The sequence below is a fragment of the Macaca nemestrina genome, chromosome 20 (genome assembly GCF_043159975.1).
Source record: "Macaca nemestrina isolate mMacNem1 chromosome 20, mMacNem.hap1, whole genome shotgun sequence".
NCBI lineage: Eukaryota > Metazoa > Chordata > Mammalia > Primates > Cercopithecidae > Macaca > Macaca nemestrina.
The window spans coordinates 16,525,009-16,539,628 of NC_092144.1; the positions used below are offsets into that span (position 1 = coordinate 16,525,009).

Here is a 14,620-nt window from a genome sequence, read left to right on the forward strand (position 1 = left end):
TAAAAATACAAAGATTAGCCGGGCGTGGTGGCGGGCGTCTGTAATCTCAGCTACTCAGGAGGCTGAGGCAAGAGAATCGCTTGAACCCAGGAGACTGAGGCTTCAGTGAACCAAGATTGTGCCACTGCACTCAAGCTTGGGCAACAGAGCAAGACTCTGTCTCAAAAAAAAAAAAAAAAAAAAAAAAAAAAGTGTGAAACGGGGATGCCTCTCAGGTGCCAAATCTAATAATAAAGCCACAGGAGTTATGACACTGTGCCATCGCCCCAGAATACACAAACAGAACATTGGTAAAGAATCTAGAGCCCCCAGAAGAGATGGGATTTGTCTAACACAGGGTTTTCCAATCTTGGCCCTAATGACATTTGGGGTTGGCTTATTCTTTGCTGTGGGGTCTGTCCCGTGCATTGCAGGGTGATGAGCAGCGTCCCTGGCCTCCATCCACTAGAAGCCAGCAACACCCATGCACCCCCAAACATGGCGATTAAAAATGTCACCAGAAGTTGCCAATGGACACAATTGCCCCCCTGGTCTAGACTAAAGATGGAGCTCCCAAACCAGTGGGGAAAGGATAGAACGGAAGGAAAGATTTCCTCCCTCCTCCTATAATACACAGGAACCACAGATAGGCCTAGATATACATGGATCAGAATAAAATGTAGGCGAGGTGCAGGGGCTCACGCCTGTAATCCCAGCACTTTGGGAGGCCGAGGCGGGTGGATCACGAGGTCAGGAGTTCAAGACCAGCCTGGCCAAGATGGTGAAACCCCGTCTCTACTAAAAATACAAAAAGTAGCTGGGAGCAGTGGCAAGCGTTTGTAATCCCAGCTAGTCCGGTGGCTGAGGCAGGAGAATCGCTTGAAGGGGGTGGGGGGCGGAGGTTGCAGGGAGCCAACATGGCGCCACTGTACTCCAGCCTGCACAACAGAGTAAGACTCCGTCTCAAAAAACAAACAAACAACAATAACAAAAAACAAAAAAACCAAAAAACTAAAACACAGATTTGGTGGTTTCAAAAGAAAAATCTTCTTGACAAAGGTGACCCTAAACCAAGCTGAAAGATATAACATGGGGATAGTAAAAGATCCTAACTTGCTGGGTGGGGTTGGATGAGTCGAATTCAATGAACCAGTGGGTGGCAGGCATTCAAAACACAGCCTGGAATACAGTGGGCACTCAATTATGGCAACTCTAATTCTATGCAGCACCTACCCCGATCTTTACCTAAACCTCAGTTGGATCTCTTCCGGCCAGGGAAGGGCTCCTCTCGTTTTTTTTGAGACGGAGTCTCGCCTTGTTGCCCAGGCTGGAGTGCAGTGGCACTATATCAGCTCCTGCAACCTCCACCTCCTAGGTTCAAGCGATTCTCCGGCCTCAGGATCCCGGAGTAACTGGGACTACAGGCGCGCGCCACCATTCCTGGCTCGTCTTTGTATTTTTTATTTTTTGACGGAGTCTCGCTCTGTTGCCCAGGCTAGAGTGCAGTGGTGCGATCTAGGCTCACTGCAAGCTCTGCCTCTTGGGTTCACGCCATTCTCCTGCCTCAACCTCCCGAGTAGTTGGGACTACAGGTGCCCGCCACCACGCCCGGCTAATCTTCTGTATTTTTAGTAGAGACGGGGTTTCACCGTGTGAGCCAGGATGGTCTCGAGCTCCTGACCTCGTGATCCCCCCGCCTCGGCCTCCTAAAGTGCTGGGATTACAGGCGTCAGCCACCGCGCCACCACGTCCGGCCGGGCTCACCTCTTGTTAAGTTGCCTCCTGCCCTGGGGAATACTGTCCAAGGAGGCCCAGCCTTCTGAGGTGTGAGAGGAAATTCAGGAAGCTAACGTGGATCCCAGACATTGTCGAAGTCGATCCTGAGCTCGAGGCATCAGCCTGAGCCCAGTCTGCAGATGGGAAAACTGAGGCTCCGGGCGGTGAACACCCTGCCCTGTGGTCACCCAGCACAGGTCTGGAGACTCCGATTGTCACTTCTGTTTATTGAGTTACAGGTTGAGATGTGCAGGTTCGGTGGCGCTAGCCCCCCCATCCCTCCCACCTTGGACAAAAATAGCTCCCAGCGCCGAGGAATGGGGGGTAGGGAGGGTCTCGGGCAACGGGATGGGGCCCCGAGGGTCCCCGTGGGGATCGTGGGTCCCAGGATCAAGCACGGCTGACACGGAAGACAGAGAGCGGGGTGGGGGGCCTGCCTCGACCGTGGCGTCGTGGGGAAAGTGGGGGAGAGCTTCTGTACAAGGTCATCTTCCGCGAGGGTCCCGGCTGCAACCCCGAAACGCCGATGGGCCCCGCGGGACCGAAGCAGAGAGCGGAGTGTCCGCTGGGCTCTCTCAGATGCCACGCCCCGCCCAGCCAGCCTGGGGACGTCTCCCTGACCTGGCCCCGCCCACCGGAGCGAACGGCCCGCCCAGGTGGTCTGCGCTGCAGACCCGGCGCAGGCTCCGGCCTCCTCCTGCTGCGGCTGTGCTCACCAAGCGATGCCCCGCCGACCCGGCGTTTACTTCTTGTCTTCTGGAGGCGCCGGCAGTGGCTCGGGCAGAGCCTTGGGCGAGGGCTCGGGCTCCCAGAGCAGGAATTCGTGGAGCAGCGTGTTGACTGTCTCGGGGCATTCCAGCATCACCATGTGGCTGCCCTCGTCGATGAGCTTCAGGAATGCCAGGAGCAGGATCTGCAGAAGACGCGGGGCTCAGGGTAGGCGGGGGCAGGAGGGTGGAGCGAGAGGCCAGGCTTCCCTGGGACTCCGCCATCCACACTTGGCCCGCAGCATCCAAAAGTCCCTCCTCCCATCTACCCTGCATCTCTCCACTTCCACTCAAGGGGGAGCTAGAGGATGGCCTGTCGCCCTGCTGGAGCCGAACTAGGCATCCAGCATTCATCCAGAATTCAGGCATTTATCCAGAATTCAGGCGTCCAGCATTTATTAAGTGTGTACAGCACGCCCGGAGAAGGATTTTCTTTTTTCTTTCTTTTTTTTTTTTTTTCTGGAGGCGGAGTCTTGCTCTGTCACTCAGGCTGGAGTGCAGTGGCGCAATCTCGGCTCACTCCAACATCTGCCTCCTGGGTTCAAGCGATTCTCCTGCCTCAGCCTCCCGAGTAGCTGGGATTACAGGCACGCGCCACCACACCCGGCTTATTTTTGTATTTTTAGTAGAGATGGGGTTTCACCGTTGGCCAGGCTGGTCTCCAACTCCTGACCTGAGGTGATCTGCCCGCCTCGGTCTCCCAAAGTGCTGGGACTACAGGTGCGAGCCACCGTGCCTGACTCGGAGGAGGATCCAACATTAGGAGCTGGATCATTCTTTGCTGGTGGGGGTGGGAGGTAGCTGGTGTGGGGCTGCTATCCTGCGCATTTGTAGGGTGTTGAGCGGCATCCCTGGCCTCCATCCACCAGATGCCAGTAGTACCCCCTCCCCCTCAGTCATGACACCCAAAAATGTCTCCATGCATTTCCACGTGTCCTTTGGGGGCAGAATCTTCCTTAGTTAAGAACCACCAGTACAGAGCTATACTTTAATTTTTTTTTTTTTCGAGAAATGAGGTCTTGCTCTGTCGCCCAGGCTGGAGCGCAGTGGTGCGAATATGGCTCACTGCAGCCCTGAACTCCTGGGTTCAACCGATCTGCCCCACTCAGCCTCCCAAGTTGCAGCAATTATCTGCGTGAACCACCTCGCCAGACTAGTATCCAAGGCTATTCTTTTTTTTTTTTTTTGAGACGGAGTCTCGCTCTGTCGCCCAGGCTGGAGTGCGGTGGCGCGATCTCGGCTCACTGCAAGCTCCGCCTCCCGGGTTCACGCCATTCTCCTGCCTCAGCCTCCCTAGTAGCTGGGACTACAGGCGCCCGCCACTGCGCCCGGCCAATTTTTTGTATTTTTAGTAGAGATGGGGTTTCACCGTGGTCTCGATCTCCTGACCTCGTGATCCGCCCGCCTCGGCCTCCCAAAGTGCTGGGATTCCAGGCGTGAGCCACCGCGCCCGGCTAGTATCCAAGGCTCTTCTAAGTACTAAGGATCCCCAGACCCTTTCTAATCTGAACTCGCTAATTAGAGTTTCTAATCTAAAGATCCCCTGGTGCCGGTCTCCTAGAATTATATAGTCACCGGTCTCTTATACAAATCCTCCGCTGTGAGGAGAGCCTTCTTACATGCGGTGGGGGAACGGTGCATAATTGCTAATACCTGTCCAGGGCAGCCCTGCTTTCTAGATTATACCTTTGATGCTAGACCTAATGCTCCTGTTTGCCTGGGGTCAGAACAAGATGCAGCATCTAGACACCATGCCCACCCGGCGACCACGCCCCCTCGGGAAGAAAGCACGCCCTCCAAACACTACCACGCCCCCCGTAGAGGCCACGCCCCTCCTGGGCTGCACCCTGGGGATTTGTAGCTGTGGCGCTCCGGGTGCCCTCCTCTACCTCAGCCATCCGCTGGTCTTCCTCTACGGGCACAAACTTATCGTGCATGCCGTGGACAAGCAGGACCGGCACGGTGAGCTCGGCGTGGTAGACCTCGTCGCCCTCTGGCCAGTACTGGCCGCTCATCATGGCCCGGAGCACGAAGGATGACACGTTGAAAGCGTTGCCCTCCTTTAACAGCTGCTTCTCCTTGGCTCCTTGGCGGGCGAAGCCGGCCCTGGTGGTGGTAGAGGCACCGCTAGAGCCTCTCACGCCAGCCCGCCTGCCGCGGGGTGCCCCCGATGCCAGCCCTCCTCCCAGCAGTACAGCCCCCCTCCCGTCCAACTCGAGCAGACGCCTGGGTTCGCCAGGGCCAGGATCACGGCCTTTGGGATGGGGGCACTCACTTGAGAAAGCTCCAGGCCAGGCAGGGTGACAAACAGTGCAGGACGCAGGTGGGCATGTTGAAGATTGAGCAGAAGCTGGGCTCCAGCGCCGTAGGGCCCCCGCCATTGATCATGATGACCTTGTGCACTAGGTCTGGGTACTCATGTGCCAGGAATGTGCAGAAAGAGACACTGCCCGGAATGGGTGGGGTGATGGGAGGATTGAAGGGAGGCGGTCAGCAGGATACAAGCAGTGACCATTTTGTTTTGTTTTGTTTTGTTTTTGTTTGAGACAGAGTTTTACTCTGTCGCCCAGGCTGGAGTGCAGTGGCTCGATCTTGGCTCACTGCAACCTCTGCCTCCTGGGTTCAAGCGATTCTCCTGCCTCAGTCTCCCGAGTAGCTGGGATTGCAGCCGCACACCACCACACCCAGATAATTTTTGTATTTTTAGTAGAGATGGGGTTTCACCATGTTGGTCCGGCTGGACTTGAATTCCTGACCTTAGGTGATCCAGCCGCCTTGGCCTCCCAAAGTGCTGGGATTACAGACATGAGCCACTGCGCCTGGCCTGGTTTGTTTTTGTTTTTGTTTTTGAGACGGAGTCTCAATCTGTTGCCCAGGTTGGAGTACAGTGATGCAATCTCAGCTCACTACAACCTCTGGCTCCCAGGTTCAACTGATTCTCCTTCCTCAGCCTCCTGAGTAGCTGGGAGTACAGGCGTTCACCACCACACCTGGCTAATTTTTGTATTTTTTAGTAGACACAGGGTTTCAGCATGTTGCTCAGGCTGGTCGAGAACTCCTGACCTCAAGTGATCTGCCCACCTTGGCTTCCCAAAGTGCTGAGATTACAGGCGTGAGCCACTGGGACTGGCCTGTTCTGTTTTTAAGACAAGGTTTTGCTGTCACCTAGGCTGGAGTGGTGCAGTGGCATAATCATAGCTCCCTGCAGCCTTGACTTCCTGGGCTCAAGTGATCCTCCCACCTCAGCCTTCTGAGTAGTTGGGACTACAGGCATGTGCCACCATGCTCGGCTAATTTTTAAAAATTTTTATGGCCAGGCGTGGTGGCTCACGTATGTAATCCCAGCACTTTGGGAGGCCGAGGCGGGCGGATCACGAGGTCAGGAGATCGAGACCATCCTGGCTAACATGGTAAAACCCCGTCCCTGCTAAAAATACAAAAAATTAGCTGCGCATGGTGGCGGGCGCCTGTAGTCCCAGCTACTCGGGAGGCTGAGGCAGGAGAATGGCGAGTACCTGGGAGGCTGAGCTTGCAGTGAGCCGAGATCGTGCCACTGCACTCCAGCCTGGGCGACGAGCAAGATTTCAGCTCAAAAAAAAAAAAAAAAATTTTTTTATAAAGACAGGATCTCCTTATGTTGGCTAAGCTTATGTTGGCTAAGCTGGTCTTGAACTCCTGGGCTCAAGCGATCAATCCTCTGGCCTTAGCCTCCCAAAGTGCTGGGATTACAGGTGTGAGCTGTGACACCCGGCCTGGTGAGGGGGTTCGTGTCCTCCCCTTACCCAGAAGGTTCAAGAAGAACCTTGAAAGCCAAGATTCTTCCCCTGGGGTCCATGGACACCTGAAGGGGTGAGGGATGGGGGCGGCCTCTCAAATACCGTGAAAGTGTGAGATTGAGTGTTGAGGATGGAACTTATTTTGAAGAGAGAATCTGGATCCAGAAGCTTCACCAGACTTTTTATTTTAATTTTTAAAAATTTTTGTAGAGATGGGGGTCTCACTATGTTGCCCAGGCTGGTCTTGAACTCCTGGGCTCAAGTGATCCTTCCACCTTGGCCTTCCAAAGTGTTGAGATTATAGAGCCACTGTGTCTGGCTCTCATCAGATTCTGAAAGTCACCATGACCCGAAAGCAGTAAGAATTACTTATCAGCAAGTGTTAGGAAAGCAATCTGATTAAACAAATGCTTCTGGCTGCCCAGAGGAGGTCACGGTTTCCTACTATCCCTTCCTTTTTAGGATGTTCCACCACCTGCCTCTGGGCAAGACATATCTGTCTTCCTTATACAAGATGGAAGGGCATGGCCTGAGGAGCCCCCAAAGTTCAGTTCCTCATTCCTACTAAAGCAGGGGTCAGCAAACTATGTATGGCCTCTGGGCTAGTCATTTGCTTTTGTAAATACAGTTAACACTTTTGGAGATTTGAAAAATGTTTTCTAAATAAAGTTTTTGTTTTTTGTTTTTTTTCTTCTGAGACAGAGTCTCACTCTGTCACCCAGGCTGGAGCACAGTGGCATGATCTCGGCTCTCTGCAACCTCCACCTCCCGAGTTCAAGCGATTATCCTGCCTCAGCCTCCCAAGTAGCTGGGATCACAGGCGCCCGCCACTATGCCTGGCTAATTTTTGTATTTTTAGTAGAGACGGGATTTCACCATGTTAGTTAGGCTGGTCTCGAACTCCCGACCTCGGGCGATCTGCCCACCTTGGCCCCTCAAAGTGCTGGGATTAGAGGCGTGAGCCACCGTGCCTGGCCAAAAAATGTTTCCTAAATAAAATTTTATCAGAAGTTCCAACAGTGACTGTATGACCTGCAAACCTAAAATATTCGCTATCTGACCCTTTAAGGAAATGTTTGCCAGCCCCTGCCGTAACGAAGAAAGGATACAGACAGGAGTCAGGCAGACGTGATTGTGTCAGGGACTTCCTGTATGTCTTTGGGCAGGTTGCTTCACCTCTCTGAGCTTCAGCTTCCACATTCCTGAAGTTGTAAATGTGCTGACCTCATAGCATTGTTATGGGGTCATGGGAACTATTATAGGTGGGTGTTTTTTGTTTTCTTTTTCTGGAGACAGAGTCTTGCCCTGTTGTCCAGGCTGGAGTGCAATGGTGTAATCTCGGCTCACTGCAGCCTCCGCCTCATGGGTTCGAATGATTATCCTGCCTCAGCCTCCTGAGTAGCTGGGATTACAGGTGCCTGTCAGCACACCCAGCTAATTTTTGTATTTTTAGTAGAGACAGGGTTTCACCATTTTGGCCAGGCTGGTCTTGAACTCCTGACCTCGTGATCCGCCTGCCTCAGCCTCTGAAAGTGCTGGGATTACAGGTGTGAGCCACTGTGCCTGGCAGGTGGATGCTCATTTAATTAGAGGAATACTTTATCATAAGCATCAACTTTTGAGTATGTTATCATATAAACAAATATAAACAAATAAGAGCTGTTACCTCTCAGTCTGGATTCCTTTCTTTTAGATACTTATGTAACTTCCTTGTTTTCTTTTTTTACTTTTTAATTTTTTGTAGAGATAAGATCTTGCTTATGCTGCCCAGGTTGGTCTTCGGCAACTCCTCAGCTACAGCAGTCCTCCCACCTCAGCCTCCCAAAGTGTTGGGATTACAGGTGTAAGCCACCACACCTGGCCACTTATTTATTTTTCTTTTTTTTCTCTTTTTTCTGTTTTTAAAATTTTTGAGACAGAGTCTCACTCTGTTGCCCAGGCTGGAGTTCAGTGGCACGTTCTTGGCTCACTGCAAGCTCCGCCTCCTGGGTTCATGCCATTCTCCTGCCTCAGCCTCCCGAGTAGCTGGGACTACAGGCGCCCACCATCATGCCTGGCTAATTTTTTGTATTTTTAGTAGAGACGGGGTTTCACCGTGTTAGCCAGGATGGTCTCGATCTCCTGACCTCGTGATCTGCCCTCCTCGGCCTCCCAAAGTGCTGGGATTACAGGTGTGAGCCACTGCGCCCGGCCTCTTTTTCTTGTCTAATTGCATAGGCTAGAATCTCTAAAACAGTGGTGCTCAACCCACCTGGCTGTTCCAATCTTGCCTTTCTTCCTGGATAAGGGAAAGAATGAGGCCACTTGGTAGTGGTCAAGCCCTGGGGACCAAGCCTTCCATGGAAGGGTTATTGGTAAGTTTTAGGTTATATTATCTGCCCTTTAAGCAGGAGTGAATTTCAGTAACCTATGCCTTTGTAAATGCCTAGAATTTATAGGATTCCAATGAGCCCTTCCTGAATGCACAGGGATCTCCAGGGCAGCTGAGTTTTGAACTTAGTCTAAGGCAGTGGTTCTCAGCCAGGGGTAATTCTGCCCACCAGTGCACATTTGGCAACTTCTGAAGACATTTTTGACTGTCATGATCAACACTAGATTGTGTAGTTGCATCAACTGTGCAGAAGCCAGGGATACTACTAAACATCCTAAAGCCCCCCACAGGAAAAAAAAAATAACCTGGCCAAAAATGTTAGTGCTGGGATTAAACAACACTGCTTTTTTTTTTTTTTTTTTTTTTTTTTTTTTTGCGGAGTCTCACCTTGTTGCTCAGGCTGGAGTGCAGTGGTGTGATCTCCGCTCACTGCAACCTCTGCCTCCCAGGTTCAAGTGATTCTCCTGCCTCAGACTCCCGAGTTGCTGGGATTACAGGCACACACCATCATGCCTGGCTAATTTTTTGTACCTTTAGTAGAGATGGGGTTTCACCATGTTGGCCAAGCTGGTGTTGAACTCCCGACTTCAAGTGATCTGTCTGCTTTGGCTTCCTAAAGTGCTACGATTACAGGCATGAGCCACTGCACCTGGCCTGAGCAACATTTCACATTCTGCTTTAGAACAATGTGAAATAATATCAGTGATGATGGAAATCCCTGTCTGAACACATATGTTAATGGGAGATTTCAGCCTGGTATAGTGGCTCATACCTATTATCCCACCATGTCGGGAGGCCAAGGAGGGAGGATGGCTTGAGCCCAGGAGTTCAAGACCAGCTTGGGCAACATAATGAGACCCCCGCCATCTCTACATAATTTTTTTTAAACTTGAAAATTGGCTGGGCCCGGTGGCTCACGCCTGTAATCCCAGCACTTTGGGAGGCTGAGGAGGGAGGATCACGAGGTCGGGAGATCGAGACCATCCTGGCTAACATGATGAAACCCTGTCTCTTCTAAAAATACAAAAAATTAGCCAGGTGTGGTGGCGGGTGCCTGTAGTCCCAGCTACTCAGGAGGCTGAGGCAGGACAATGTCATGAATCTGGGAGGTGGAGCTTGCAGTGAGCCAAGATCTCATCACTGCATTCCAGCCTGGGGGACCCAGCGAGACTCCATCTAAGAAAAAAGAAAAAATTAAGGCTGAGCACAATGACTCACACCTGTAATCCCAGCACTTTGGGAGGCTGAGGTGCGAAGACCACTTGAACCCAGGAGTTAAAGAACATCTTGTTCTTTAATAAGATGTAATATAGTGAGACACTATCTCTATTTAAAAGAAAAAGTAAAACTTAAATAATAAAAAATGGGATTTTTTTTCAAGGGGAAAAATTAGGATTTTTGTTTGTTTGTTTTAAGAGATAGGGTTTTGCCATGTTGTCCAGGCTCATCTCCAGTGATCCATCTACAAGTGTGGACCACTGTGCCTGGCCCTTTTTTTTTTTTTTTTTTTTTTTAAAGAGAGACAGGGTCTTGCCATGTTGCCCAGGCTGGAGTGCAGTGGTGTGATCACAGTTCACTGCAGCCTCAACCTCCCAGGCTCAAGCGATCTCCTGCCTCAGCCCCTTAAGTAGCTGGAAGTATATGTGTGCACCTCCTCACCTAGCTAATTTTTGTACTTTTTGCAGAGCTAGGGTCTCCCTATGTTGCCCAGGCTGGTCTTGAACTCCTTGCCTCAAGATATCCTCCTGCCTTGGCCCCCCAAAGCACTGGGATTACAGGCATCAGCGGCATCTGGACTGAAAATTCAGTTTTTTGTTTTTTGTTTTTTTTGAGACTGAGTCTCACTCTGTCACCCAGGCTGGAGTACAGTGGTGCAATCTTGGCTCACTGCAACCTCCACCTCCCTGGTTCAAGCGATTATCCTGCCTCAGCCTCCCCAGTAACTGGGACTACAGGTGCGTGCCACCATATCTGGCTAATTTCTGTATTTTTGGTAGAGACGGGGTTTCACCACCTTGGCCAGGCTGTTCTCGAACACCAGACCTCGGGTGATCCGTCCGCCTCGGCTTCCCAAAGTGCTGGGATTACAGGCGTGAGCCACAGGGCCCAGCCAAAAACTCAGTATTTTGTGACTGTCAGTCCCTGCTGACCCCCATCCCTCACCCCCACCCCACGTGCCAGGGTTCACTTACCCGTAGGAATGGCCGATGAGCACGTTTCGCTTCTTGGCATAGCGCTTGAAGATCGCTCGCATGTCCTCAGCCAGCGCATAGAAGGTGTAGGCTGCGGCCACCTGGGGCGCAGAGCTGGCCCCGTGGCCCGCCAGGTCAGGAGCCACCACCTCATAGCCTAGGCGCACAAAGAAGTCCAGTTGCTCCTTCCAGATGGCCAGGGAACCGCCGACACCATGGATGAAAAACAGCACCACGTCGGCCTGGGCGCCTTTGCAGCTAGTGATGCGCTTCTCACAGTCAATATGGATGGTCCTCTTGGGGCGCCGGGCTCGCCGCCGCCGCCCGCCACTGCCACTGCCGCTGCCGCTGCCGCTGCCGCTGCCGGGGGCCGAGCGGCCATCGCTGCCCGCTGGATCGGCCAGCTCCACCTCCAGGGCGGCCGGCGGCTCCCCAGAGCCATTCTGCCCGTGCAGGAGGTCGGCTCGAGGGGCTCGGCCCAGGTTTTCCACCAGCAACCGCCCATTGCGGTACACGGTGATCCGGCGCTGACAGCGGACCAAGCCAGAAAGGTCCCCCTGGGCTGCATCCGAGGATGCGGATAATGGCGGAGGTGCGGCAGCGGCCGGGGCGGGTCCTGCATGCTTCACTCGCAGCACGCGTCCGGGCTTGACCTCTACAAAGGTGTAGCCATCGCTGGACTCGACGCTCTCCAATGGCCCCACGGCGTTGGGGGGCGTGCCCAGCAGGCAACAGAAGATACCGTCGGTCACCCCGGTCAGCATGGTGTGTCCTGTGAGTGGGGACAGCAGCCAGTTCAGGTGCTGTCTCAATGAGAACCCTCTACCCTGAGCGTTAGCAGAACCCTTGTAGACTCCAGTTTGGGGAGCGCCAGAGCAAGTGAGCCATGGCACTGAGGGGTGTGTGTGTGTGTGTGTGTGTGTGTGTGTGTGTGTGTGTGTGTTTGAGACCGTCTCACTTTGTCATCCAGGCTGGAGTGCAGTGGCAGTATCTCGGCTTACTGCAACCTCCCCCGCCTGGGTTCAAGCGATTCTCCTGCCTCAGCTTCCTCAGTAGCTGGGATTACAGGCAGGTGCCACCATGTCTAGCTAATTTTTGTATTTTCTGTAGAGATGGGGTTTCACCATGTTGGCCAGGCTGGTCTTGAATTCCTGACCTCAAATGTTCCGCCTGCCTCGGCCTCCCAAAGTGCTGGGATTACAGGTGTGAGCCATCCTGCCCTGAGATGTTTGGTCTGGGCAGTGCCTTTGTGGTAGTCAGACACCCTCCTGGGCCACCTAGTCTATCCTCAGAGAGAAAGAGGTAGCTATGGCTTACCCCATAGGGTGTCCACAGGGAAGGTGGTGGGGTCTGGTGGGGGATGTTCCTGGAGAAGGGGACATTCTGGCAAACATGGACCAGCCTGAAGACACCCCCTCCCCACAAGCTGGAGTTTATACCATTTATGGCCTCCTAAGTCATTCATTCAGGTATACACTAACTTACTCATTCAGGTATGCACTAACTCACTAACTCATCCAGGTATACACTCACTAACTCACATATCCCCATGGCCTCCTAAGGCATCTAAAATGTGCAAATCTTTGGTGAGCCCCCAGTGAGACTCCTGGCTCTGAATCTGACTCCTGAAAGATGAGGCCCTGGGAGAGGGGGTTGGGAACTGAGCCACAGAAAGCCTTGCTTAGCTCCTCTAGACCGGGGTGAGCCGGGGTCTGTTTCATAGAGGGCCAAGCTGAGACCCAGATACTCTGAGAGGAAGCTAGACTCTGAACTTCCTCCTTGGCACTCTGGATTCTGGGGATCTGCTACACAAGTCCTCGGAGGTGGAGAAGAGGATGGGAAAGGCAAGGCCCTGGCTGGGGGCCTCCAAGCCTCCATCCCACTCCTTGGGCCACCCCCGCCCCCGTGTCCATGGCAACCACAGGCGGTTACATAACCTAAGGGGGGATACCCGAGCAGTGCACCCCCATTGTCTAGGTGTCTAGGGCCTGGAGATGGGGCCAACTGCCTGCCTGCCCCCTACCCCAGGTTGGGCGCCGCTAAGGTAACGCACGCCCGAGACTGAGCCCGCAGTGGCCCCAGACATACTGGAGAAGCAGACTGTGCCCCGCACCTCGAGTGGGGCCCTAATCCCGGATTGCAGAGGGCAACGCACAGGCGCCACCCCAGTCCCGCTTCCCCGCCCCTGGCCCCCGCCTTCCAGGTGTTCGTCATTCCTGCAGCGGGGTCGAGCCCACTGGGGCTCCGTGGCTTCCTAGGAGCCCAAACGCGGGGTTGGTGGACACCACTCCTCCGAAGTGGAGGCCCCGGGGCTTCGATCTTTTGGGGCCCGCTCCCCGCTCACCTCATCGAGGGCCGCGGGGCCCGGGTCGGGGCGGAGGGGTCCCAGGCGGAGAAGCCAGCGTCCGCCTGCTGGCGCCGTTTACATGGTGGCGCGGGGTCAGGCCGGGTGCGTCTACGCGGGCGGGCACCGGCCCCCGGCGGTCAGCGCAGGGGCATCCCGCGGCCGCGGAAAGAGCCGGCCCTTTAAGTTCCTCCCCCGAGTAGGCGGAGCCATGTGCCGACGGGCGGGCACTTCGGCCTATCGCAGCTGCGGATTGACCTGGCCTAGTTACAAGCCCAATCAGAGGCGGCAGTTCCGGAGTGGAGGCGGGCTCTGGGAGCAACAACCCCGCCCCTTCGGTGGTGCACCGAGGTTGCGGGAGGATGGGGCCTGGCTCAAGGCGGAGAAGGGGGTTGCAGTCTAAAGTCTGAGGGACGCCTGGGAGTGCGCGGCCGGGGCCCTCTCTCTGCAAATGGGTCTCCCAAGCCCCTGCCTCCCAGCCCCTGCCTCCGAATTGTCCTGTTCCTGTCCAAACGAGGCTCCCACACTCTTCTCTCCGTATCGACCTTTCCATTCTAGAAGCAGAGACTCCAAGATCTTTTTCCAGTCTCCAGTGGGGAAACTGAGGCTCATAAAGGGCACAAGAACATAAATCAAGCAAGGGGCAAAGCTGGGACTTGAACCCAAGACTGTGTAATTCCAAGCCCTGGGAACCATTATTTGCTAACCTCCCTCACCCCACCCCCATCCCCTGCCCCCCTTTTTTTTTGGTAGGGACGAGGTCTCGCTATGTTGCCCAGACTAGTCTCGAACTCCAGGCATTAAGCAATCCTCTCGCCTACGGCTTCACCAAAGGGCTGAGATTACAGGCGTGAGCCATCGTGACGGGCTTCTCTAAAGCTTTCAAGGAAAGTCTTAGAGCTGTGGGTAATTAGAGAGTTTGAATTTCATAATCAGCCGATTTAACCTATGGCTGCCATGGTTCTGAGGAGGGCTGATAGCAAGAGGCAGGCATCCCAGCTCTGTGGTGCCGGCGGGGCCACGGTAGGCCCTCGGGAGAGCTCAGGTCTCAAATCCAGCCTCTGCCCTTTGCTGAGGTGTGACCTTGGGCAAGTTACTTCACGTTCCTGAGCCTCTGTTTATTTCTTTATGAAATTAATCCTCTCATAAGTTTACTATGCAGGTAAAGCACTCATCAGTGTCATGCATATAACAAGTGCTCCATATATTATGGGCGTTATTGTAGTGGTGATGTTTTGCTAAATGATGCTACAGGTAGGATGGGCTTCGGGGGACGAGGGGTTAAATGCTCCTTGCTGCTTGGCCACTCCCATCCCCTGGAATTTGCTGCCAGAGCTGGATTCCGTCCAGACACCTACTCTTGCCCACTAAGGGCACTTCTGGGAGACTATACAGTTTATTCATTTAGCAAGCAC

At 53.7% G+C, this 14,620-nt stretch overlaps 1 protein-coding gene across 1 annotated transcript; it reads right to left on the minus strand.

Annotated features, from left to right (window-relative positions):
• Positions 1–1,962: 1,962 nt before the first annotated feature.
• On the minus strand, positions 1,963–13,397 carry LOC105490705 (abhydrolase domain containing 8). Its single transcript, XM_011756618.2, has 5 exons — positions 13,206–13,397; positions 10,862–11,633; positions 4,798–4,968; positions 4,412–4,628; positions 1,963–2,668 (listed from the first exon to the last, which is right to left on the minus strand). Exons 2-5 carry the CDS (start codon positions 11,623–11,625, stop codon positions 2,498–2,500), a joined length of 1,323 nt encoding a protein of 440 aa, XP_011754920.2. The 5' UTR covers positions 11,626–11,633; positions 13,206–13,397; the 3' UTR covers positions 1,963–2,497.
• Between the last annotated feature and the right edge of the window lie 1,223 nt (positions 13,398–14,620).